The sequence below is a fragment of the Neospora caninum genome, chromosome XI, assembly GCF_000208865.1.
Source record: "Neospora caninum Liverpool complete genome, chromosome XI".
Lineage (NCBI taxonomy): Eukaryota > Apicomplexa > Conoidasida > Eucoccidiorida > Sarcocystidae > Neospora > Neospora caninum.
This window is the reverse complement of record NC_018397.1, coordinates 4,333,508-4,357,185: the sequence shown is the minus strand read 5'-3', so window position 1 is coordinate 4,357,185 and position 23,678 is coordinate 4,333,508. Positions and strand designations below refer to the sequence as shown.

The window sequence follows — 23,678 nt, the reverse complement described above, 5'->3', positions numbered from 1 at the left end:
CTGGAAACAAAAACCCGTCCACGAATAAAGGGAGAGAAAGCTACTGCGCCAAGGGACGAACTACTTGCTCAGGGTCCGACCAGGATGAGGAGCTAGTGATAATTACTGGAAGAATGCCATGATTTGATGTCAGGAATGCACACTAGAGGGCAGACGAGAGGCAAGGAGGAAATCTGTCTACTGAATTCTGGACCATTTGGAAACAGAAAGAATACACAGATACGCAAATGTTTAGATATGTATATCCCGACAGGCGGATAGCTGCCTGCACCTATACACCCACATATTTAATAGTAGAAATAAGGATGAAGCAACGGGGAAGAAGAAAGACGTCCATGCGATGTAGAATGGCTCGAGGAAACACTGCTGGGCCTAGAACATAACCGATGTGGAATAACCTTAATGTAGTAGGATATTGAAATCCAACACTTTTATCTGTCTTAAGCAGTCCAGTTCTGAAGAGGTTCTACCGCGTTTTCACCAGAGTCAAAGAGTGTCTCGGTCCACCCAACAAGGCTTTTGCCGCACAGATAACCTGGCTTTTGTCTGATTTCTCTGCATCTCTCCTTGCATCCCTTTCCTCTTATGCGTCCAGTTCCTTGGAAGCGCTCCGCGGCCTCCGACCTCAGTCCCTGTGTCGTCCCTCTCTCCCCGTTTCTACCCCGAAGCGTTTCTTACCGGCCAGCGAATCCAGTCGCTCCCCACAAAATGACGTGAAACTCGCGTTCTGAATCGAAAAACGGCTGAGAACGCTCTCGAAGAGGAGTGCCAGGGACCGATGATTCTCCTCCCGAAGGCGTCATGTTCGCATGTCGTGCTCGTTTTGGTGACACAAAGTCGGCGGGTGTTGTTCCTTCCGAAGCGATATTTCCGGTTGTGTCGGCGTATCAGCAACCGACCCTCAATGATGCAGGTGTCCTGTTTCTCTTTCGTGAAACAGGGACGTCTGATGCGTTACGTGGAACTTCGTAAGGTGATCCTCGTTTCGTCAGGGGTCGCTGATGTCACAAATTGAATGGGTTTCTAACCCGGAAATACTGAAGTACTTCACAATTGGAGTAGTTTGCCGAAGCGACGAGCGATGGTTGACTGGCAAACATTGTAGACGCGGGAGGTAATTCCTTCACGGCCATGCCTGTGGAAGTTACAGTTGGCAAGAAAGTCAACTGTTAACAACCCCTGAAAGTAAGATGGAACGTTTAGGATGGCCGCCCCCCCCGATCGAAAACCTTTGTCCGTAATGGCCCTGGACAACGAAAATGATAGACCTGCTTCACAATTCCTGATCTTATCCCCCCGTTGCACTCGCACAATCACCAAAAATGCAGAGAACCGGCTCTGCGAAGTGGTGACAGATACAGTGTTTCTCGTTTGTGGGAAAACCCACAAAACTCCAAGTAGGACAATAACACGACCCCGGTAAGTGAGTGTTGGCGAACTGCAGTCCACGACACAGTTCATTCGTGGTGAGAAACGAGAACGGGAGTGTTTTCCACCAGTCTTCCTGACGCGTCGTCTAAATCTCAAGCGGCATCTCGAGGTTTTTGCCCGCTGCTTTTGTCTAAGCAAAGCGGTGCGAAAGACGGTTCATGCAGGGAGAATCATCCCACCTCCCACGTGGAAGTCGCGAATTCTCTGCCCGGCAGAAAAAAGGGAAAACGAACAGGTCCGGAACCCCTACTCTCTCCTGAACAAAAGTTGAGAGAAAGGCTGTGTTCTTGCCCCCGGTGAAACGTCTCTTGTATGCTGCGAGTGGAGTAGTCAGTGCTTCCTCGAAGACCTGAGCCGTTGATTGTGCGCCTGTTTGCGCGTATCGTCTTCTGTTCGATCCAACCAGAAACGCATGGGCAGCTATGGCAGATTCAAGTTTGCTGCGCTGGATGTGTTTGACGCATAGGAGAACATTTCCTCCCTGGATCATTTCGAGGCCGGAACAAAAGTGAACGGAAAACGCATCGCGTATGTCGTTCCACACACACATGGAAAGATTTGTCACAGCGTTGCGGAGTTGTACTCCTATTGTCTGAACGAGAAGCAACGTCAGAGAATACTAACAGCTTCTACTGAACCGAATTCGCCAGAGTCGGCGAAAAAAACGCCCGTTTTGCCTGCTCTGGGCGGGACGCCGATGTGCTGTGAACTTAAAGTTGCTTACACACCTGAAACAGCTCGCTGATAGCACTCGAACAGGCCGTATTCCAAAATCGAACAGGCCTCGTTTCGAAAACAGAGTTATGCTGATGCGTTCGATAAAAAGTGACTATATGCATGCATATATATATATATATATATATTCATTTATATGCATAGGGCGTATTTGTGTATCACCATCGCTTCTCTTTCCCCCTCTAAAAATATCTATGCCGATGAGAGCCTCTGTTTCTAGGTACCCCTCTGCTGCTGCATAACGCAGGGCCTGTCCCTACGCTTTGTTTCGAGTCAACACTGAAGAAATACAGAACACTGTTTTCCGGCAGGTCTTCCAACTATCGAAGGCCTCCAGTGACCAGATGCAAATCGGTCAACGACCCCTTAAGATATGAACACCTTGTCAAGAGCACTGGTCTCTGCCCGCCGAATAGGGTACGTTCAACAAACAGATGGCCACGGACTTGTAGCTAATCACATCCACTTGGTTGTGGAGAGAGATGTTTCACGCCAACACAAGAGAAGAAAAACGAAGGAGATACGCAGCCGCGATAATATTCAGAGAAAAACGCGAGGTGGACCTTGGTTGAGTGCCCGGTTCTCTTCATGCCTCTCTCCCAGAAAAAACCACACGAAGCGGGCGCGCGCTGCCACGTTCCCATAAAAAACTCAATTTGGTGAGACTGTGACCCCGCAACTCGACGAGGTGCTTGCAAGGCAACAGATATACCGAGCGAAACGCATGTGGACATCCCTCCAAGGAGACCTCCTCGCTGTGATGTTGTGCATATCCACACACTTCCGAATAAACATCTAAGTAGTTGCATGTGCGTTTACAGACGATGGGAGAGACGCTTCGGAGCTGTCTCGTGTCATCTCCTGTTCCCTGAGCTCCCATCGTTGCGAAGATCTGACGAAAAACCATCACGAGTCAAAAGCGGAAAAACCACGTGGCAATACCATGAGCTACCAATTAAAAGGGCAAACTGACACGATCCTTCCGTATCATGTGCCGCTTTCTACGATTCAAACTTATACAGGTACACTTTTCGCGTTACATACCCGTCTACACACCTATAATTTTATTCACGGATGTATACAAACTAAGATAAATGCACAATACGAGATCTTGTCAAACCTCAGGGCATCTACGCATAGAAAAACGGCGCATGTAAATTTGTGTGGGCACACACGTACGGCGCAAATTCCCTGTCTACTGCTTCCCTAGCCAAGTTGCCTGGTATGCCGTTCCCGTCCACAAGTGAAACGGTGAAATTGACAAAACCGTTACGAGACCCACTCTATGATCCATAAATTCCTATATTGATATATGATGCACACGTAACTATCTAGATATCTATATCTCTGGCTAGCGACCCTTTCGTTCTGTCTCTGTAGGTCTAGAAATGAGTAAACCCGTTCTCTAAAGTGGGATGCCTTCAAGCTGTTGCACTGCCGCACGGCAGCAGTTCCACATCTCCGGCCGAAGGTTCCTGGCCCTCACTAATCGGAGACTGCGTTTGTCACCGCCGTAAACCGCGAGTTCTCCCGCAGCTGGAACGGCTGTGGACCTGACTCTCTCGCACAGAGGGAAGCAGGAAGAAACACATTTCGAAAGGGCTTTCTTTCTCATTGCCATCGTGCTGTTTCCGCTTTTTGCTCAGGATGTGGCGGCTTGACTTCTCGCACCTTCCCTACCCTTTTCTGGTCGCGAACCGCCCCTTGTTCACATTGACTCCTCCCCAGCCTTCTCTCTTTTTCTTTTTCTGTGTCCCCCCGCGGTCCTAGGTCTCCAGTTTTCCATTCTGGTCCTCCATAACGTTGCTCCGGTTTCTCGTGTCCCGCCCGGCCTTCTCCCTCGCTGCGGAGTGCGCGGCTTCGGCTGCCCCAGCGGGAGTCAAGAAACGTCTCTCGTATGTCGCGTCTCCGTCTCCTTCATCTACGAAGCAAATGTTCACCTCCTGCATTCTGGCGGGGCGAGAAGCTAGAACCGTGCCACTGGTCCTCTCCAGCAACCGCCTCTCGCTCTCTCCCTCTTTCTCTCCTCGTCCTCTCCTGTACAGCAGATTTTTTTCCAGGAGATCCGGTGTGCTGGGCGGGGACTCACTCTCTCGCGAGTTCCCGCTGTCGGACTCGGCGCTGTTTCCTCTCTCGCCCCTTCTCTCGCGCGCAAAATCGAATTCCTCGCAAAACCCTGAATCCGCATGGCGGGCCTCGTCCGCAGACACCCCGCGCGCGGCGTCTCTGTGCTCCGCGTACTCCCGAAGCGTATTGCTCACTGCGAGTAGCAAGTGGGGATTCTCCCACTTTCTGTCTCGCGTCGAAAACGGAGACGGACTTGCGTCTACATGGTTTCCTTCTGCTTCCGGCCTGCTCTCCGAGTAGCTCCTCGTCTCGAGAGACGCGGAAGAGACAGCCCGCGTCGACATCTCGGAGGCCTGTCGACTCGCCTCGCGCCCGTCTTCCTCAGACAAAGGCGGTTCTCCAGTCAAGAATGCGTAGCCGTGTCCTTTTCTCCGTCGATTCGGGGAAGAGCGGGAAGTCTGCAAACTCCACGCGGAACGAAGAAAGCACCGCGGCAGGAGAGACGAAGCCACCGACGCTGCGGAGACAGCAAAGAAACGAGATGACGCTTCCGCACCACGTGAACGAGGCGGCGTAGCCGGGGCTGAGGGCGTTTCTGGAGAAGAGACAAGAAAATCGAAATTCGGAGACGCGCGACGACGCCACAGAGGCAGTCGACAGCACGGAGAATCGCAGCGGAAACGCAGAAAAAGACGAGGAACAGGAAGAGTGAAGAACACAGGAACAGGCGGACATCACACGAAAGTAAAGCACGGTCAACTGTTTGTGTCTCACGATGGCAAAGAGCTCGGATAATCCCAAAAGAAGACACCTCCACAGACACCGCCCCCCGCAGCACCTACACATAAACACACATATTTGAGGAAGAAATTCGAAGTTAATCCAGCGTACAGCGCCCTCTTTCTCTGTCTCAACGTATATATATGCTAGGTACGTTGCGGTGTGTTCTATCTTATCAGACTTACTGTACGTTTGTTCTTTGCCACTGTCCGTCTCTCGTCCGCGTGGGTGCGGTCTGCTCCCTTTTGACTGCCGACAAACCTCGGTTCTCGATCTCTCTGTTTCCCCTGCGGTGAGGCCTTCTCTCGCCTGCTTTCGCTCTCCCTCCTGCCTTGTGCGGCACGCGATTCCCGTCTGGTCACCCGCAGCCTCCGGCGTTTCGCCTCGCGCGTCTGCCGCTTCTTCCCCGAGGGGCAAAGGGTACGACGAGCCAGGGCCTGGAGGCGAGGAAGACAGAGCGAGGCGACGGGCCGTCCCTGGCGCGTCTGCTTGCATCTCTAAGGCTGCAAACGCGTTCTCGAATTGCTGCGGCGAGCGCTCGAGGACAAAGGTGCAGTTATGTCGAGTAGTTGGGCGCAAGCTTCTGCTACAGGTGGGCACAAAGAAGCGACGAGAGGAGACGCATTCCACGGAGAAGAACGACGAGGGGTGCGAGGAACCCGGTAAATCAAGATATGGAAGGAAAGAGGAAGGGGGCACCGGGGACTTGGAACGCAGATGAATGAAAACGTAGGGAGAGAGGGACCGAAAAGAGAGGGCGGAAAGAGCTGTTCTTCACACCAGATACTCCTGAAAAGCCGCGACCCTCTCCCGCCGACACCACAGTATGCCAAGTCAGCTGTGGAGCCTACAACTCAGGCACGTGGTGACCGTCGACAAACTACCACGAGCCCTGTGAAAATCTTCCAAGTCTTCCGCACAACATACACGCAGACACATGCTCATGTATGGTAGTTATACAGATGTTCGTATTTATGTACATAGATGTGTATTTATTTGTATATATATATATATACATAAATAAACATATATATATATATGTGAATGTATCGGTATATGCATGTGAACGGCATATGTTGATGTATGAGGGGGATATATGCACAAGTGCGTGTGTGTATATTTGTGCATATCTGCACATGGTCGCCATTCCAATGGATCAGGATCTCATGCCAACAACAGGTGCGTCTTTTTTTCAGACGACGAGAGTTTACCTCGATGCATCGACAGCTGAGAAATCGTCTCCTTCCACGTCGACCGGGGCTCCACCGCCTGCACCTGCTCGGTCCGCCTCGCGTCTCTCGACACTCGCCCCCGAAAGGATCATAATTCCTGAGAGAGAAAACCGAGAACGGAGACGCCCTGAGCCTCCGAGTGCACCTTCGGAAAGAAAGCGCATCGCCACCACGCAGGGAAACCCGGGAATCCCGAGAAACAAAGGCGACAAAGGAGACCGAAAGAAAAGCCCAACGCTTGCCACGGAAGAAGGCAACAAAAGACTCTGTCTTGTCCAAAGGTGAGAAGACAGAACTACAGGAATGAGACGGAGTCCAGATGCATGCAGATCCAGTGTACGTCCAGCCGCCAGAGAAGAAAAAGTAGAGGACGCTCGCACTTTGGAAAGCAGCTCTTTCCGGGTTTCTTTGCAGATGTTTAGGTGCGAAGCAGAGGGAAACGGCAGCGGTTCATACAAGCGAAGAGACCTACCTACAACAATGGAGAAGCATCCTCCCGCGAAAAGCAGGATCTCCGTTTGCGGCAGATGAAGGACGTTGATAAAGAGCGCGATTTCAGCGAAGCAGCTGCTCACAATTAAAACGCTCATTGTCGTTGGTACCTGAAGAGAAGGACAAAGAGGATGGAGAGCACACGAAAACTCTGAAAGGAGAGAGAAGACAAGAACGCCTGAAGACGCTGGAGGGAAGACGTCGCTGACGCACAAGAACCGAGAATCCCCAACCACGGAAAGACCGGCGTCTTAGGGGCCGCCGTCCTTTGCGGATTTCGAGGTGTTCAAGCGTCATCTTCACGGCAGATGGACGCCTTTCGTGTCCACGAAGCATCCCAACCCATCAACAAGCACGCGTTCGAGGCTGCCCGAGGGCGCCTTTCTTCCCTCACCACGTAGAGCGCTTCGTAGCGCGCGAGGCCGACGTTCAGGAAGAGCAACTGGGCAACAGCCATGCTGCCGAGGAGAAAGAGAAGCGTGAAGAACTTGTAGTGACACAGATGCCCCCAGGTTTCCTCGTGCCACACCTGCGCGCAAAACTTCCGGGAAAGCACCGAAACAGTGGTATAACGCGAGAGACTTGCCGGGCGTTTCCTGGGCTCCACGCCACAACGCCAACAAAGCACGACAAAAATTCCTCAGCGGCAGACTCTGCACAGCTTTATTTAACGGTGCAGGAGACTTGAATAAGCGAGGTCGACCCCAACGGGAACGCATGAGTTGGCGGATTTCCCGCTTATAGTAAAACAGAAACCGCCAAGAATCAGTCTGGTCCTCGTACCTTCATCACGTGCTCCATCAGGACGTTCGTGTTGCCGCCGCAGAGGCCACTGACTGCTGCTGTGCAGAATCTTCGGAAGGGAGCGGGGAAACGCAGGTGAGAAGAGACAACTTGGTTTTCATCGTTGAGCACAGATCCAGGCTTCACCAACTTCCTACATTGTTCCACGGTCCTGAGATAGCCTTCTTTCTCTCTCCCTCGATATTTCGCTGTCAAGGCCGAAGCGGGGACCAACGCGCACAGCTCTCTGGCGCTGGAAGTCTCCGGGGAATGTGTGTCGTCTTGGCTTTCACCCAAACGCGATTTCCCGGCGCTTCTCTCTCCCTCGGAGCCCGCTGTGGCGTGCGCAAGCGGGAAACCGTTCCCTCGAGGAGCGAGACAGTCGCCTGCCTCTCGTGGCTGTCTAGGCGGGAACTGTCGGCTCGTCTCGCTGCGAGGGTCTTCTCCACTTCGGTCGGGCTCTTTTTCTCGCTCCGAGAATTCTCTCTCCCGTTCCGCTTCCCACAAGAGAGCCCTCGGCTGCCTCTCGCCGAGAGCAGGCAGAGACGAAGGGGGAGGCGACGGCGGAAAGGAAGGAAGAGGAGGCGGGGCAGGATGTAGCACACCGTTCGGAGAGGCGTCAAGAGGAAGACAGACCACCGACCTCGGGACTGCGGAAGGAGGACAGGAAGGACGAGAAGTCTTCTCGCTGTCGGGTTCGCTGCGCACCGAGCAGGCGGAAGGTTGAGGGGAGGACGAGAAAGAGAACCTAGATGCGAGCACGTGGAGCTCGAGAGCTCCGTTTTTGCGTCTGGTAGGTGCGTGGGAAGTGGCCGAGGCGGAGAAAGACGCGTTTTCTGAACAGTCCCGGCCTACAATGGCGACGTACACGCAGAAGGCGATGCCGAGGATCGACGCGGAGAAGTAGAGCAGGCACGTGTTCTGCGAGTAAAGCTGTAACAGCTGCTCCAGAGACAGGGGCGGGGGTGTATGGACACCGAAACATAACACCAGAAGGAGACCTAGGAGAATCAACGCGCTCCCCACGTAATGCTGCAGCAGTACTCGTTCCTAAAAACATGCAGAGAGGAACACAGAAACAGAAGGCCTTTCGACGCCAAATCTAAGTGGCCGCGCTTTTCCTGCGAAAGGAAGAGACACAACTTGCACGACAGTTCCATCTGACTAGTACGTTTGAGTGCACTCCCAGTGTCATTTCGGCCGACGAAAAAACCATCTGTGTTGTGCATATCTTTGTACATGTATGTGTGCACATAATGCATACACGTACACAAATACAATTTGCATGTAATTCCTAAAATATATATACATATATATACATTCATATGGATGTCCTGTCATTCGCGAGGGTGGGACTTGGGAGAGACTTGATCGAAGTTTGGTTTGTCTCACTTGGAGGACGAAGCGCGAGAGAATGACATTCCAGAAGATGTGGAGCCCCGCAAACGGCGTGATGACTGCAGCACTCGCAAAGTCGAGACTGACGATAGAGAGCAGGGAATTGATCACTGTCCCCAGACACATTCCGATGAGCCACAGAGGTCGCAGATACAGCGGGCGTTTCCCGGTTGAAGACCCCGCGTTCAGCGAGTGAGTCGCTTTCCTATCTTCCGCATGCTGCACGGTCCCTCTTTTGTCTCCACCTCTTTCGCGCCCCTCGCTGCCTCTGAAAACATCGCTGGAGGTCCGGCTCCTGTCTGGAGAAGACCTCGAGGCAGGTTCCTGAAGAGAAAAAATCGTTTTCTTCTTCGCTCGGCTCGATCGAGCTCCCTCTGCCTCTCCTACCCTTGCCTTCTCCGACGGAATGGCCCCCTTCGCTCCTTCTGCTTCTTCTTCGTTTCCCCCCTTTTGTCTTCTGTTCGCTTCCCGACGGTGACTCGTGAGTCTCTTCTCCTCCACGACAAACGACAGACGGACCAAGGCGTCGCCCACGGCTCCAGAAAGGGAGGCGACAGACGCGAGGGCGATGCCGAGTTGCCACATGCTTGCGAGGAGCGTCTTAGACGCGGTCCCGCCTCTGTACTGGGCAGCTCGAGTTTGCACAGTCAGAGGGGCTTCGAGTCTCGAAGAAAACGGCAGGAACACGCGGAGAACGCAACTCGGCACGCACTTCCACTAGTGTCGTGTTTGATTTTGGTTCGGCTTCAAAGAGGACTCAAAAACACGAGGAAGAGAGGAAGAAGCGTTGTCCCCCTTGGAACAAGGAAGAGCGATAACCTCCACCCTGTTCGCCCTGCTTCTTCTGGGGTTCTCTGTTCTTCTGTGTCTCTCTCGTTCTCGCGGAGAGGCCAGAGGGGAAGGCGAATTTGCGCGGCATCCATACACGGGGATCAAGGTGGTCCAGCGGGTGCGTAAAGGAAAAGGCCTTCGCGTTTTTCCGAAGCAAACAGGGCGCTAGTCACCCCACGGTGCTTGACTGCACACACGCAAGGTGCTCTCTGTAGGTCGACTAGAAGAGAAGGGGGGAGAGGGGGGACCGGCGTCGAAGCCGTCTCAGAAGGGGAGACAGAAAATGGAAATCGGAGACCGTGTCCCTCCAGTCGCACTTAACGCCAGTCGTCTCTGAGTTTCCTCTAGCGTGTGCGGCTCAGTTGACAAGAAAACAGAGAAAACAGGACGATCTGCTATGCATGGAAACAGATAGTGGAAGAGACAGGCACAACGCCACCTCATCTTTGTCGACTGGGCATATCCATCCGTTCCCTTTATAAGGTACAAGAAAGAACAAACGATGGACGTCAATCGCTCGTGGATGGGAAACGGTCGGAACGCCTCCTTCGCGGAAGTGCCTTACAATGGCGCTTCGGCAGCGAGGAACGAGGTTCGGAATCAAGAGTGTCATCTAAGTCAATGAAGGCAAACGAACTGTCAGGAACGGGGAGGAAGTGGAGCTCTTCCGCCTGGCTCGCATTTTGCTCTCACACCATGCGCATTTACCTTGGCTGGGCTGAGGTTTACATCCCACGCGAATGTTTGGAATCGGACACAAGAACGAGGGGAAAAAGATTCTTTGCTGCGGAAAAAAATGCTGGAACGGCGACTAGAAAAAGGCACGAGCTGCTATTCTCCACGTCGCTGCGAAACCAAGTTCCCCTGTAGGAGCCAGGAGTTTCACTCCTTCGTTCAGTTGAGCACCGCGCCGTCTCTTTCTGGCCAGAGTTCAGCCCAGAGAGCATGGAAGGTGTCAAGATAACGATGAACGGGGAGTGATGGCATTTCTTTGGTGACGCGTGAGGATTGTCTTTAACACACAAAAGTGAGAAGTGAAGTCAGTGGTCGGGAAGAAACGAACGTAGAGACTGCACGCGAGAGCAGGAGAAAACACGGAAAGCGCAGGAGTCTTCAGAGCGCTCTCGTTTGTACTTGGTCGCCAGCGAATCAGGGTAGTGCTGCCTCCAGAACACACAGCAGCGTAAAGGACTAAAGGCGTATGACGACTCACGAACGGTTGGCCAGTGGCCGTGACAGACGTCGAATTTTTTTGAGACGAAAAGGCTAAAAGAAAAAACAGCGAAGAGAGATCAAGTATACAAGTGCGACCGTATCTTCAATTTCTGTCGAGATGTTGTCTCGCGATCAGTTGGCGCCACTCTTTTCAGAAACGGATGACGACCAAGAGCGAAGAGAGGAGGAGCCGGAAGAGCGACGGCTCGTCCACGGAGAAGCACGACTACGACGGGCGCAAGCCGCTCCATCTTTGTCCTCTGCCGCTTATGACATTCTTTTGACTCGCAGTGCAACGACGTCCCCAACAGGTTTTCCCGTGAACGAGAACGACACAGAACGGTGAGGTCGCGGAAGGCCGGCGCAGGCTTCGAAGCCAAGCAGCTCGGCTGGGACGCACGACGCACACAGACATAAAATGCAAGAAGGTGGCGACAGAAACGGGCATTGAGCATTGAGTGAGCAACTGAAGCCCACAGGAAGGAAGTCGGTGATAAGCGAGTGCTCTCACGAAGAGCAGGATGACTCCCAGCTCGAGACAACAGAGTCAGACTTCTTCGCTCAAATGAGACACGGCAACACGAACCCGAGAGACATCGCAAGCACGGAACGCATGCACAGCTCGAGGATCCACTGCACGCACGCGCAGTCGGCAGCTGGTCATGGGACATCCAGGGCTGATGAACGACAACGCCCACAAAAGCACGCTTTGCGTGAGTCCTGTGTGCACGCAGCGAGCCTGGCGCACAGAGCGAGGGTACGGCTTTTGTGTTCCAGGGTAAACCCGTACTCGTGCTGATGTTCGCCGTCCTTACAGAGCCTCTGGAAGACGGGTAGATAAAGAGAGAGTGACTTGAAAGAATTTGGATGTGTTTCACCGGATAACATGGATGTGCGAGTCCGGGTTGGGTAAGGAGCGCGTAGAAGGCTACTTTGGAGCCACACAAACACGAGTGTGCTCGCCAGACTCATATCGTCCCTAGACGGGCAAGTGAGCCACAAGGAAACGAGAGGAACGCATACTAGAGCGCCTTGAAAGGAAACCGACCAACTTGGAGACTTTGTACCTCAGAGGAAAAGCGTTCTTCTTTCTTTCTTGGAAAGTGTCATTCTCCTACTGCTGGAATCGAAGACGTAGGGTGGGTTCGCGTGTGTGGACCTCTCATGATCGCAGGGGAAGTGTGCCTCACATTTCGGCTCGGTACCGCGAGACTCCTGTTGTTCGTAACGATCTGTTTTTTCTCTCCCTACCACTGTCACTCTGGATTCAATATCTGCATGGAGCTAGATAGACAGGGCTCTCTCTCCCACATAATACAGCTGCACGGTTTTCGCAGCTTCCTCTACAAAAACTACGAAAGTCAGGCAACGAAGTCCCCCGGAAGGCACGAACGCAATCTGGACGTTTCATGTAGCAGCCCTCTCTAGTACTTTCCATGGTGCTAAGAGAGTCAGCGCACCAACCATGCGGCGCGTCGAACGTACAGTTGTATTCCTAAGCCCCCGGGGAAGTAGGTATCACAGAAGGATTCAGATAGTGCCTGCTGAGGAAAGCATTTCTGTCAGCAAATGCCACACATTCATTCAATACAGCAAGCTCGCTTGGCAATCTTGGCTCCGGTAAGAGGTCAACTACGAACAGGCAATGCGTGGTGTAGGAGCAGCGGCCATGCCTTGGTAGCTAAGAGGCAGCGTTCCGATAGAGAATTGTTCAGAAAAAACTAGTGCTGAAGCCACTGTTTTCAATTCGGGTTCAATCAGTCTCTCATGCGCAGCTTTCCCTCCTGGCGAAAGAGGCTGTCCGCACTTTAGGTTCCCTTGTGGATACTCTAAGCCAGAGAAGTTATCGAATTTCCTGGTTCTTCTGCGTGTTTTTGATTCACCATGAAGACGCACACGAAGGTGTATGTACACCGCAAACATGACGCGGCAGCACATGCCTTCTCTTCGAAATAACCGATACTCCCCCTCCGACTAACAGTGAAAGTCACTAATCAAATTTCCCTCAGCTCGGTCGTTGCTTGTCTTGAATGGCAGGCACGCAGATCCGGTAAACAAAGACATTCAAGATCTAAACCAGTGGCGCTTAATAACGATTCCGTCCTTCAGCTTCCACTTAAACTACAAATTACAATGAGCGCATGGTTTTTTAAATATATGCTGGACACCACTATACTTAATGCACTTAGCACGATGGTCATGAAAAGTACACTAGAACTTGGATCCGGTGGCTCTCTGCTTGAGCGCCTCACGCTTTTTAGCGTGTGGGCAGTATGGATTGGTCTCGAACGAAGAAAGACACGCGATGCCATTTGGACGAATCGAAGAAACCTGCCTGTGAATGTCCTCAACGGACGCTTCTGAGGAAAAAGGTGGCTCAACACAGTCCGGTGGTCGACCTTGGGTAAAAGACAACCAGGTCCTGTCAAGCTTGCGTGTATTCTATCAAATTCACTTCCGCTTTCTGTAGCAGTTGTCGCTGCCGCTCAGTCTTCGTGTATGACTGTCTCCTCTCGGAAAAAACAAACAGATAGAAGCTAAAGAAAGAAGGGAAAGGAAGAAGCGCGCCCGAGTGTGGTAGCACCCTCGGCCTGTGTGTGACAACGGCATCAAGAGAAATAACGAGGCCAAAAAGCCACGCGGCTAAAAGCGTTTCTCTACATTCCTCTACTTCATTGTATCCTCTTTTTTGTTATCCTTGCGCGCCGCCAGAATCTCCTCGACGAAGGCCAAAGGAGCGGGTGTGGGCCTGCAAAAACCGACAAAAATCCAGTTGTGTGTTCACGTGCCGTTCTATGAAATTTCTCAGCTTCCTCTGCATGAAATGCTTGAAGAGTACCAGGTGCACACAGTCACTGCAGCAACGAGTCACAACTCTACGGAACATGAGACAGCTACCCACGCTATCCTCCGTGATCGCTGAAAAAACGTCCCCATCATGCGATTCGCTACACATATGTACGTTTCATACATGAATAACCGACGACTGCGGAAGAGGGAGCTGAACAAAGTGCATAATGTGACAATCACATTTCTATTTGTGTGCATTTGCGTACAAATATATATATATATATATATATACATATATGAGTACACGGATCTACACGTAGAGATGTGCACGATGCATCGCGTTCGTTTCCGGGTTTGGACTATAAGCCATCCGTGTGTGGCTGCAGTTTGCGCTGTTCAAGAGGTTTCCGTGTAAGAGTGCAGCATGTGTTCTTCTCTGTATCGTTTTTTACCGCGTCGCCACCCTGTCGTCGATCCGAATTGCTGAGGCTCTAAGCCCCAGTGGCGTAGTGAAAAATGCGTGGGAAACTCCCCGCTTCTGAAGAGCTTGCAGACACATGGGGCAAGGGTGAGATGCCTCATACCCGAGACCTGGGGAGTCGAGCTCAACGATGCATACCGCGACGCCTTGCGTAGCCTCCGGTGGAAGCTGAAGAGAAAGTGGAGCAAAGCGGCATAAGAGGAATGAAGAAGCAGATGAGAGAGCGAGCTGAGAACAGTGTACTGGCATTCAAAAGGTGGAGCGGGGCCTCTTTCATGTGGGAACGAGAACGGTTTTTACACTCGACGAGACCAGCTGTCATGTGCGACTTCTTACACGAGAACTGTCCTGCAATACGGCAACTGAGGTGCCCTTCATCTGCCGCTTTTCCCCTACCAGTCGAGCAAGATTAAGGAGAGGGGGGAGAAGGGTGAAAAGGGCGACTGATGCCTCATTCTAGGTGTCTTGGCTCTGTTCCCTAGTGGAACTACAAGACCTACAGTCCCTGTTCGCCTTACCTGCGATAGGCAATCGACCTCCGCGTGGACAACGAGGGATTCTAGCTTCTTTTTCGCCCGTTCCTTGCTCTTCTTCCCGCCTGTCTCCGTCTCTCCACTCTCTACCCCTCGATTCTGCTGCCCCGCCCTCTCCACCTTGCCTGAGGCGTCTCCGCTGTCGTCTTGCCGCATTTGTTGCCCTCCTGACTCACCCGCCCTCCGTCTCCGTGTCTCCTTGCCCTCCGAGGATTTCTTCTTCTCTCGATGGAGTACAAAGTTGCGCCCCCCGCAGAGGACCCGAGATCCCCGGCAGGTCGGCGAGAAAGAAAAATGGCGGAATTCCGAGGAAGGCACAGCACACGCAGACGACGCGAGAGGAGAGGGGGACGCTCCAGCAGGACAGGGAGATGGAGTGGACAAGAGAGAAGAGCCCAAAGTCGCAGTTTTGTCGTCCGGTTTGCCGATCCTAAACAGAGCAGCGCCGTGGCGATGCTTGTCTCTCGGGCATCGTTCCGCCTGGTGTGTAGCTTCAAGGAAAGCCGCGAATAAAACCTCGAGGAGGCGCTCGTCTTTCGATTCTCTCTTCTTCAGGTTCCTCTCCTCGGAGGACTCTCTCGCAGACGGTAAGTCGTCCTCTCCTCCGTCCCTTGCGCCGCCGAGTTCTCTGGGTTTCTCTGCCGACGCAGGAACGCTGGGCATTTCCTTCACAACGGAGCTCGCTGGTGCGTCGAGCGGCAGGAGGCGAGCGGCTTGGAGGCGACGCAGAAAGGAAGGCTGGAAGACCTGCAAGAAACCACGAAAGACAAACGCAACACAAGCTGAGCCAAGAGACGAAATCCCCAAACGGCAGGCGCTGCTGTCCCGTGGGTCGCAATATAAGCAGAAAGCATGACGGCATACAGCATCTGGTTCTGCGCCTGTTTACAGCACCTGCGGATGGTGTCTGTTCTCTCACGTACCTGAATCCACTTGCTTGCTCCGCAGTATTCTCCATTTTCTTCAGAGAGGGCTGGGAATTCAAGGAAATATGCTTTCTCCTCAATCAGCTTCAGCTGTCTCCGGGCCTCTTCAACTTGTCCAGCTGCGATAGCGGCTCCAAGAAGAAGAACGTGAGTACGAGAGTCTCCCTGGAAGCCGAGGCCACTGGAGGAGACGCAGCGCTGGGCAGCAAGAGCTTCATGTCTAGGTGTTGCCTTGGGCGTCTCTGCGTCGTTTGCAAATGCGCGGAATGCGAGAGGAAGCGTAAGATTCGGTTTCCCTTGCTTGGGTTGTGCGAAACGATCGTTCTCGCGACTTGGGGAAGGGGCATTCGTGTTCTTGTCTTTCTCGACCTCTCCACGCCTCTTGTCTCGCTCCTCTCGCTCGGCCTCGCCTTCCTTCCTCACCTTGTCGCCACCACTTGCCTCCTCGTCATCGACCTGTTCCTCTCGCGTGCTCTTCTCCGTTTCCGTCACATCCACCTCGAGTCTACACAGGCGCCCTGCCTCGTCCAGCAATTCCCAGCACCGCCGAAGTCTTCGTTTCTTTAGCTCTCGGCCAAACTGGCCGGCTCGGACCTCGGCAGCGTCCTCCAGGAATGGGAAGAGAGACAGGAGATCTGTCTGTGCTTTCTCTTTCGTTCCCTTTTCCTCGAGGCCATCACCGGACGAAGGCCTGACAGGCGCTGAGGATGAACGCGAGAGGTCGTCATTGCTTGCGCCTTCCACGATTTGCGACTCCTCTATTCCAGAAGAGGAAGACGCAGGTGGGGGTACAGCCGCAGAGAGAGGAGCCTCCATCAAAAACTTCAGCAGAGACGTGGCCAGCTCCCGGCGGTTTGCACGGTCCACGCTCAGCTCCAGCGCCGGCAACCCCTCGTCGATTTCCCCGTTCAGAAAGTTGTTCCCGACCCTCTCGGTCTGTTGTGAGTCTGCCAGAGACCACGAGGAAATGGGTTGGAACGAGGACACTCGAGGGCTGGGCCGTTTCCGAAAATCCTGTTCGTGCACGGTTGCAAGATCTTTCTTGGCGGAGCCCGCACACCCTCGAGTCCTGTCTCCTGCTCCCTCTCTTTGGCGTCTCCAGAAAGCGAGCAGATTCTCATATTCAGGAGAGAGAAGCCACCTGTCTGAGTCCAAAATGCGCGTGAAGTGGTCAAAGGCCTTCACAAGGGCCCGGAAAAAGACCGGGTTCCGCCCACAGGCGGAAACCTGACGACCAATGGCTTTCTCCCTCTCATCTGTGGGGTGTCCATACACCTCGCTTCTAGAGACACCTGAATCCCTGCAGCCGCCATTACCCCCTCCTGTTACTTCTGGAGCGCCGGTAACGGGTTCTTTCCCCGGACGAGGCTGTCTTGATCCGTTTGTTTCACTTTTTCGATCTTTGAACTGGAACGAGTGGTCTTTTCCTGAACATTGCGCTTGCTTCCCCTGTTCGTTCTGCCATGCCACCTTCACCGTTCCGCCCTCTCCGTCCCTCAACACAACACCACTCGCATTTTCCGGTCTAGCTCTTTTGGCATCTTCTACCGCGGAACTTGCAAGATTTCCTTGCTCGCGCTCTGACTGTTCCCCAGTGCGACTTCCTCGCGTCTCCTGTCTTGATTCCCGCAGCTCCTGGACTGCGTCTTGCACTAGCGGCGAGGGGAGGAAGAAACAAAAGGTCTTCACCAAGATCGGAAGTGTCGCGTGGAAGGCACAGGTTTGGATGACGCGATTAAAGAGCTGAGCAGTCGCCTGTCTCCGGCGGTCTGCAAGAGACGCGCAGGACTGCAAGGAGCCATCGGAGAGGGAGAAAAACTCGCAAGACGAAAGAGAGGCGTGAGATGGAGTGGACGGAAGCGGAGACGGAGCAGATGAAGAACTGGGGAGTGAACAAGGGCCGTAGTTTGCAACGATGGTTGCCAAAGCGGCATCATACCTTAGCTTCCGTAGAAAACCCTGGACTCGATTTTTCACTTCTGGATATCTCTGCCAACACGTTTCTCCATCACCACCGTCAGGAGCATTCGACCGTTCTGGTGATTGCTCTTTTGTCTCTTCTTTTGCCTTCTCTGCCGTTTGTCCAGTCTCCCCTCCTTTGTTTCCTTCTGCTCGGCCGTCTTCTCTTCTCTCCACATACGTGCTTTTAGGTTCGAACTGCATTTCTGCGGTAGCCTCGAAAGGCATGTCTCCGGTGGGTACCCCGGTATGTTTGGTCACCTCCGGTTGAGTAGCTGCGGCTCCACGTCGTGTGAAGCCGCAGACATTTTCGTTCTTTTGTTCGCTAAAACAGTTGGGAGGCAAAAGTGGAGAAAAAGGAGAAAAGCGCGCTTGCCCTTTCAAGGGGCGCTGCTCGCGATGAGAAGTGCCGTGGCCGTCGTTCTGATCGCTGCATGAATGAAGAGAAGAAAATCTTTGAGCGGATGAAGAACGAACGCAGAAACAGGAATCTGGGACGGGGAACCGAGAAGAAACACGCTGGGGAGAGCGGGCGGAAAAGGACGAATTCAGAAAAGTAGGCGGTGCCGTAACATAATAGCGAGAAAGACGAGAGACTGGATTCTCGCAAGGCTGTCGCTGGGTCAACACAGCAGGAGGGACGAAAGAAGGCCGACGTGGCCAGCTTGACAGGAAGTTACTACGACTAAGCGTTGAACGAAGCCTCAGATTTTCGACGTGAATTGAACTGCACGTACACCGGCGCGTCTGAGGAAGCCAGAGTCTCTCGCCTACGCCAGAGTGCTGCGGAAAGTGTGGACGTATCGCGTAATCTCTCATGCATGCAGAACTTCGCGTTTTCGTCACACACGCCAGCTCCCCACACTCCGTACATCCACTCTCTGTGTGTCTCGTGTACTTGCTCCTTGCATCTCCCGCGCAAAGTTTGACCAGTCCAGTCCGCCCAGACTGAATGGGGAAGAACGAGCCATGGAGGGAGAAAAATGCAGCAGGGACACGACCAAAAGAGAAGAGACGGTTGCGACGCGGCTGGACAACAGGAGGGAAAGAAGGACAGCCGCGGGGGGTACTGGAGTAAGAAAGGAGAGGACGACAGGAGGGATTTCGAGAGAAGGGTAGACGAGACTTAAAGGCTGGGTACGATTGAGGTGAGAGGGAGAACGGAAGGGAAGAGGAGCCCGGAGAAGAAACAGAAGAAGACAGGAAGCAAGCGGACGAGTGTAAGAGTAGCGTAGGAAAATATGAAACATGAGGAGAGAAATTCAACGTAGATATGCAACAAAAGAAGACAAGGAAGTACAGCCTGCGTGCTTCCCGCCACCACGCCGAAGAGGGTATCTCCTTGAGCCCAAGGACTGGGAGAGAGAAATGTCGCTTTGCTCCGCCCATAGGAACTCGCAAAGAGACCACTGAGAGAGAGTGGCACGAGATAGAGATATCGAAAATGGAAAAGCATGACGGCAGGAAAAGTGACGGAGCACGGCAACAGACAAAAATCACAACCGGGGCGCGGGCTGGGCAGCGCATCCACAAAAATAATTGATGGCTGGTAAATTGGAAACAGCAATGAAGTCGACCACTTCTAATTCTCTGTTAGGCTTATCGGTGGGGCTGACACGCACGTCGACTCCTGAAGTCCGGGTAGCGGTACACGAACCTGTTACGGTGATTCAACGCAGTTATTTGCGCTGTTAACTGAACAGTAGCTATGCACGGAAAGTGAATCTGCAGAAACTGTCCTTATGTGTCTTCTACTTTCACCGACCAGATCAGCCCCAAAAAAGTTTTCGCAATGTTTTGTTCTGAACAAGTTCAAGCTGAGTCATCACGATACGGCCGCGCCCGAGGTTACTTCGACACTGGGCTCGCCTGAGATGGCGACTGGCATGCAGCGCACCTGGCATGGGGAATTTGCTTTCCATGAGACAGAAAAAGTAGGAAAGAATAATCCTGAATATAAGCGAGCTTGTTGGAGTCGTGAAGAAGGGACAGGGATGCAAGCTCGACCTGAACGTCGTTACAATGCATGCGGACGGGTAAAATCGCTGAGGTCACCTCCCGTGAAGGGGGTTGGTACGCTTGCAGTTGCGCCTTAAAAGCTGGCCTCCTTCGGGAGTGCCATCCGATAAAATTGGAACGATACAGAGAAGATTAGCATGGCCCCTGCGCAAGGATGACACGCACAAATCGAGAAGTGTAACCAATTTTTTCCTTTCTGTGCGCAACTTTTTCAAGACAGACAAGCAGTGACAATACACTACAGGAGGTTGTGCCCGTCTGCACACCATGGCAGATGGACTTGCCGTTCAAAATGGTCACTTTTGCGCACAAGACCCACTGTTCCAGTTAAGGCTCACGTGTCCAGCGTACATAAAGTGTTTCCCGGTTATTTGTACGTGTATACTGAAAGAGTCCGATATCGATGAGAAGCCAGGCTAAACTCCAGTGTACAACCGCCAGAGTCTCTTGAGGGCAATGTGAGTATATCACGTGAGGATAGCTTCATTCAGGTGCTTAACTCCCTCCGGACGATGGCAGTTCGACACGCGGCCTGCAGGGGATCCGGATTGGCTCAGTGGCTTGTGGCGGCCTCGCCTCCGATCGGGCAATCTCACTGCATTTAGAGCTCCAAAAGTAGGAATGCGTCAGTGCGGTCTAACGTGATGAATAAGTAGTCGATCAGTCTGCAACCAGTCGAAATGCTAGTGCAGAGATGGATTCAAATGACACTGTGGAACCATGTGGCAACAGCAGTGCCCATGGACCTGTCAGGACCCAGGCATGTGCTAAAAAAGATTGACCACGATTTTCTGTTGTCCTGAACATACACAACTCCACGCGCTGGTGCAACAGAGAGCTTTGCTCTCGTGTGTCCATCCATGGTGCCGTCCATCTGGTTCCTGGATAGAAACTAGTGCCAAGAGGAAAGTCACAGTGCCTTTTGGCGCCAGAAGTTAGGTCAGTTAGTACACTTGGTTACTACGCCCCAGCACATGCGTTTCGTGTTCAGCGTCCCATCTAGCTACCGGGCAAGGGAACACGGATATGTTGTTTGCCTGAATTGACATAGGGTGTCTCCAGGCACACTGAAAAAGTGGTCGCAATGCTTCTCAGAGCCTGCGCCCATATATTCGATAAGCTCTGGCCTCAGGTGCAATTTCTACCTGTGATTCATGTCGTTATCTGCCGGTGCCTCGTTCCCAAGGGGGATTCTCCTCTCGGCTTCCGTATGACCACTACGTCTCTCTGAGGCTCTATGCGACTGTCCATTCAGCCTGAATGGGGCGCCACTGACGACGCTTCTACCGCGCCGAAGAACTTGTAACGCTTCGACACACAAAAGGGGTGATATTTATGGATCCCCGTTGTGTTGTAGTTGGCCACAATAGATGTTTGCCTTTTACACTGAACCGACTACAATTTAACGGATTCATGTGGCTTCTGTAACACGCATGTAAGCTCGTTGTGAATCGATCGATATATGCACACCATCTCGTGGCGCTCCACAGTCAGTGTGCCCTCACCATGTAAACTTGTAACTGAAGGCAATCGGGTTATTATATCAGATAATATCAGAATGCAAGTGGTCTCCGACATCAAGAAGGAAAAGAGACCCGAAAGGCATTTACTGCCAAAACAGCGGCGCGTGGATAGATCCTGCGTGCATGTGTGTGTATGTGCTTCCAGGAGCACGGGGTGCTCTCGTGCATTGCGCCTCAGCAAATGGTCACGTTGCATTCTCCGGATGCGTTGACCTTGCACATGGCCACAGCTGCGTTCCACAAAGAGAGCTCTGTGCAGCTGCGGTATCTTGGCTGTTGTTCTGTAATATCAGGCAGTGGTATTTTCATGTCACCTTAGTGTCAACCGAGTTATTCGTTGGGGAACCTTACCGAGGATCGCGTTACCCGCCTCAGTTACCTCGTACCGCCTCACACAGACAATCTTGGATTGGTTCGTTATCTCCAGATCCATGGTATGCTTCGCAACAGTGCATGCTGCAGACACAAGAGAGGAGCGCTAGGGAGTGCAATGATAGACTCCTTCCTATAAGCGAAAAAGAAGCGAACGAAAGTTTGTTGAACCTAGGTGGTATGTGCGACTGAGCGACAACTACCGGTGTGTACCCACACGACGGGTACGCCACCCAAAAAGTGCAAACTGTCTCGTGTGCCCAACGGGGTGAATCTACTTGAAAAGGCGAGTCCCCGCCCCGCGCCAGCTGCACTGAAGCTGGAGAGAGTGAGAGAAGAGATCTGGTCGAGGTGTTGCAGTTCTCCCGCTGCCAGATCAGTTGTCTTCCAGTGGCACTGCAGCAAGCGTAGGTGCGGTCTACAACTTAGCGAAGCCAGGATGCAGTGTCACCGCAGTTCTGAGGTGCTGCAGACAATTCTATGATACATTCAACGATTATTTTCCTTTTTGATGCATGCCCGGCTGGTGGCCTTGTATGTCGTAGATTTAATCGTGAAGGACCTGTTTCCGAAAAAGGAATCCGAGGAATAAAAGAGGCTTCGTTACGCGTTGCATCCAGAGAGTAACTCCATGCCGGTGACTTCTGTCGTGGATGCATTGGACACGGTAACACACGCTGTATTTTTTTCTCGCCCTGTTCACGGGCCCTGCCGCAAGTGAAGCTCAGCAGAAACCGTTCCAATTTCTACTATGATTCTGTAATCCCCATAGGATAGTCTTGAGTAGACAGCTCTGGAGTGGGTGTAGTTGCGCGCATACCTTGCGTATATATATATATATATATATATATATACGTTACACAGTCAGTGATGTTGCGAAATGACATCACCAGTCTACATTGCACCTAGTTCACCAATCATCTCGCAAGGCACCGCATATCGCTGTTGGAAATGCAGGTAGTCACACGTAATAATGAAGTGGGTTCACAATGTGAAGGTGAAGATTTTTGCTACCTGCGATGCATCCACTCCACGACCCGCGCTAATATTCCAGGATTGGATGGCCAGCGTTGTGTCGGCAGGAGACTCAAAATACAGAACGTGCCTGTGTATTCTCCTTCAGGGGCATCTGCTTTTTGAATTGTATCCAGAACTGACATGAGCTATCGGCTTTGTTTCAGAAAAACCAAAGCTACCGCTCTGGGCAAGCAATTCCCTGAGCTGCTGCAAGTCTCCACGAGACAGCTTTGTTCTTTGCAGAGAGAAGGGAAGTGCCTTTCAAAGACAAGGTGTGTTTTGGTGGGGAAGTCTGCCACCGCTTATTTCGCGCCCTATACTGGCCTGTACGCTGCCTCGAGTCACTCCCATACTTTCTGGACAAATGCCGTATACAGAAAAAAGCGTTAGCAAAGAAATGTGGGAGAGATATGTAATCCACGTCGTCTGGTCATTTCGAGGTTCTCCATCAGGAAGGCCGAACGCCCGTCCCGGGACAATCCAGCAACGGTCCCTCCATCGATACGGGCGCCCCCCCCCCCTTACACCCCGCCCCCCCCCTGCCCCGCCAACTCCGATTATCTCTCTAGGGTTGTAGAAGATCTTCTGCGATCCACAAGCCTAGGGGCGGGACGGCTGTCCAGTCCGTCGGAAAAGACAATGTGGACGACGGTTAGAGTGACACAATCGACACCTACTGTGCTCATTGTGCAGTCGGTTTCGGCAGAGATACGCTGGATGCGTTACAGTTTCTCTGCGACCAAAGCACCTGCCATGGAAAAGCTATGAAAAATTCACTAGTTATGTTCGACTAAGCGGCCGTACGGGACGACAGTGTTGTCCTCGGTTCCACCTAATTCTTCTTTGCCCTTTTTACCAGTGAGTGGGTCTTTTTTGCGAGCCTGTCTGAGTGGATCGGTGCAAATGTATATGTGACGCGAACTCAGTTATCAGAAATTCTCGCACAGGTCCAAGAACGATCGTTCTTTTTTCACCTTAACCTTGTTTGTTCCGCCTGATCGTGGTTCTTGAAAGTATATACTTTTGTGGAAGTGTGCTTTCGGAGGGAATCTGTGGAGTTCTCCGTTGGTACGTCTTCTAGACCAGTGGCCTCC

General features: G+C 52.5%; 2 protein-coding genes across 2 annotated transcripts; both read right to left on the bottom strand.

The window, feature by feature from the left end:
* Window positions 1–3,932: 3,932 nt before the first annotated feature.
* Window positions 3,933–9,503, bottom strand: NCLIV_058130 (conserved hypothetical protein; the record flags this gene model as incomplete). Its single annotated transcript, XM_003885369.1, has 7 exons — window positions 3,933–4,691; window positions 5,275–5,596; window positions 6,225–6,342; window positions 6,718–6,847; window positions 7,132–7,266; window positions 8,376–8,570; window positions 8,913–9,503. 7 exons carry the CDS (start codon window positions 9,501–9,503, stop codon window positions 3,933–3,935), a joined length of 2,250 nt encoding a protein of 749 aa, XP_003885418.1.
* A 4,128-nt stretch (window positions 9,504–13,631) lies between these two features.
* Window positions 13,632–17,857, bottom strand: NCLIV_058120 (conserved hypothetical protein; the record flags this gene model as incomplete). The annotated part of the gene is made up of 4 exons (XM_003885368.1): window positions 13,632–13,713; window positions 14,339–14,403; window positions 14,754–15,515; window positions 15,692–17,857. 4 exons carry the CDS (start codon window positions 17,855–17,857, stop codon window positions 13,632–13,634), a joined length of 3,075 nt encoding a protein of 1,024 aa, XP_003885417.1.
* Window positions 17,858–23,678: the final 5,821 nt, after the last annotated feature.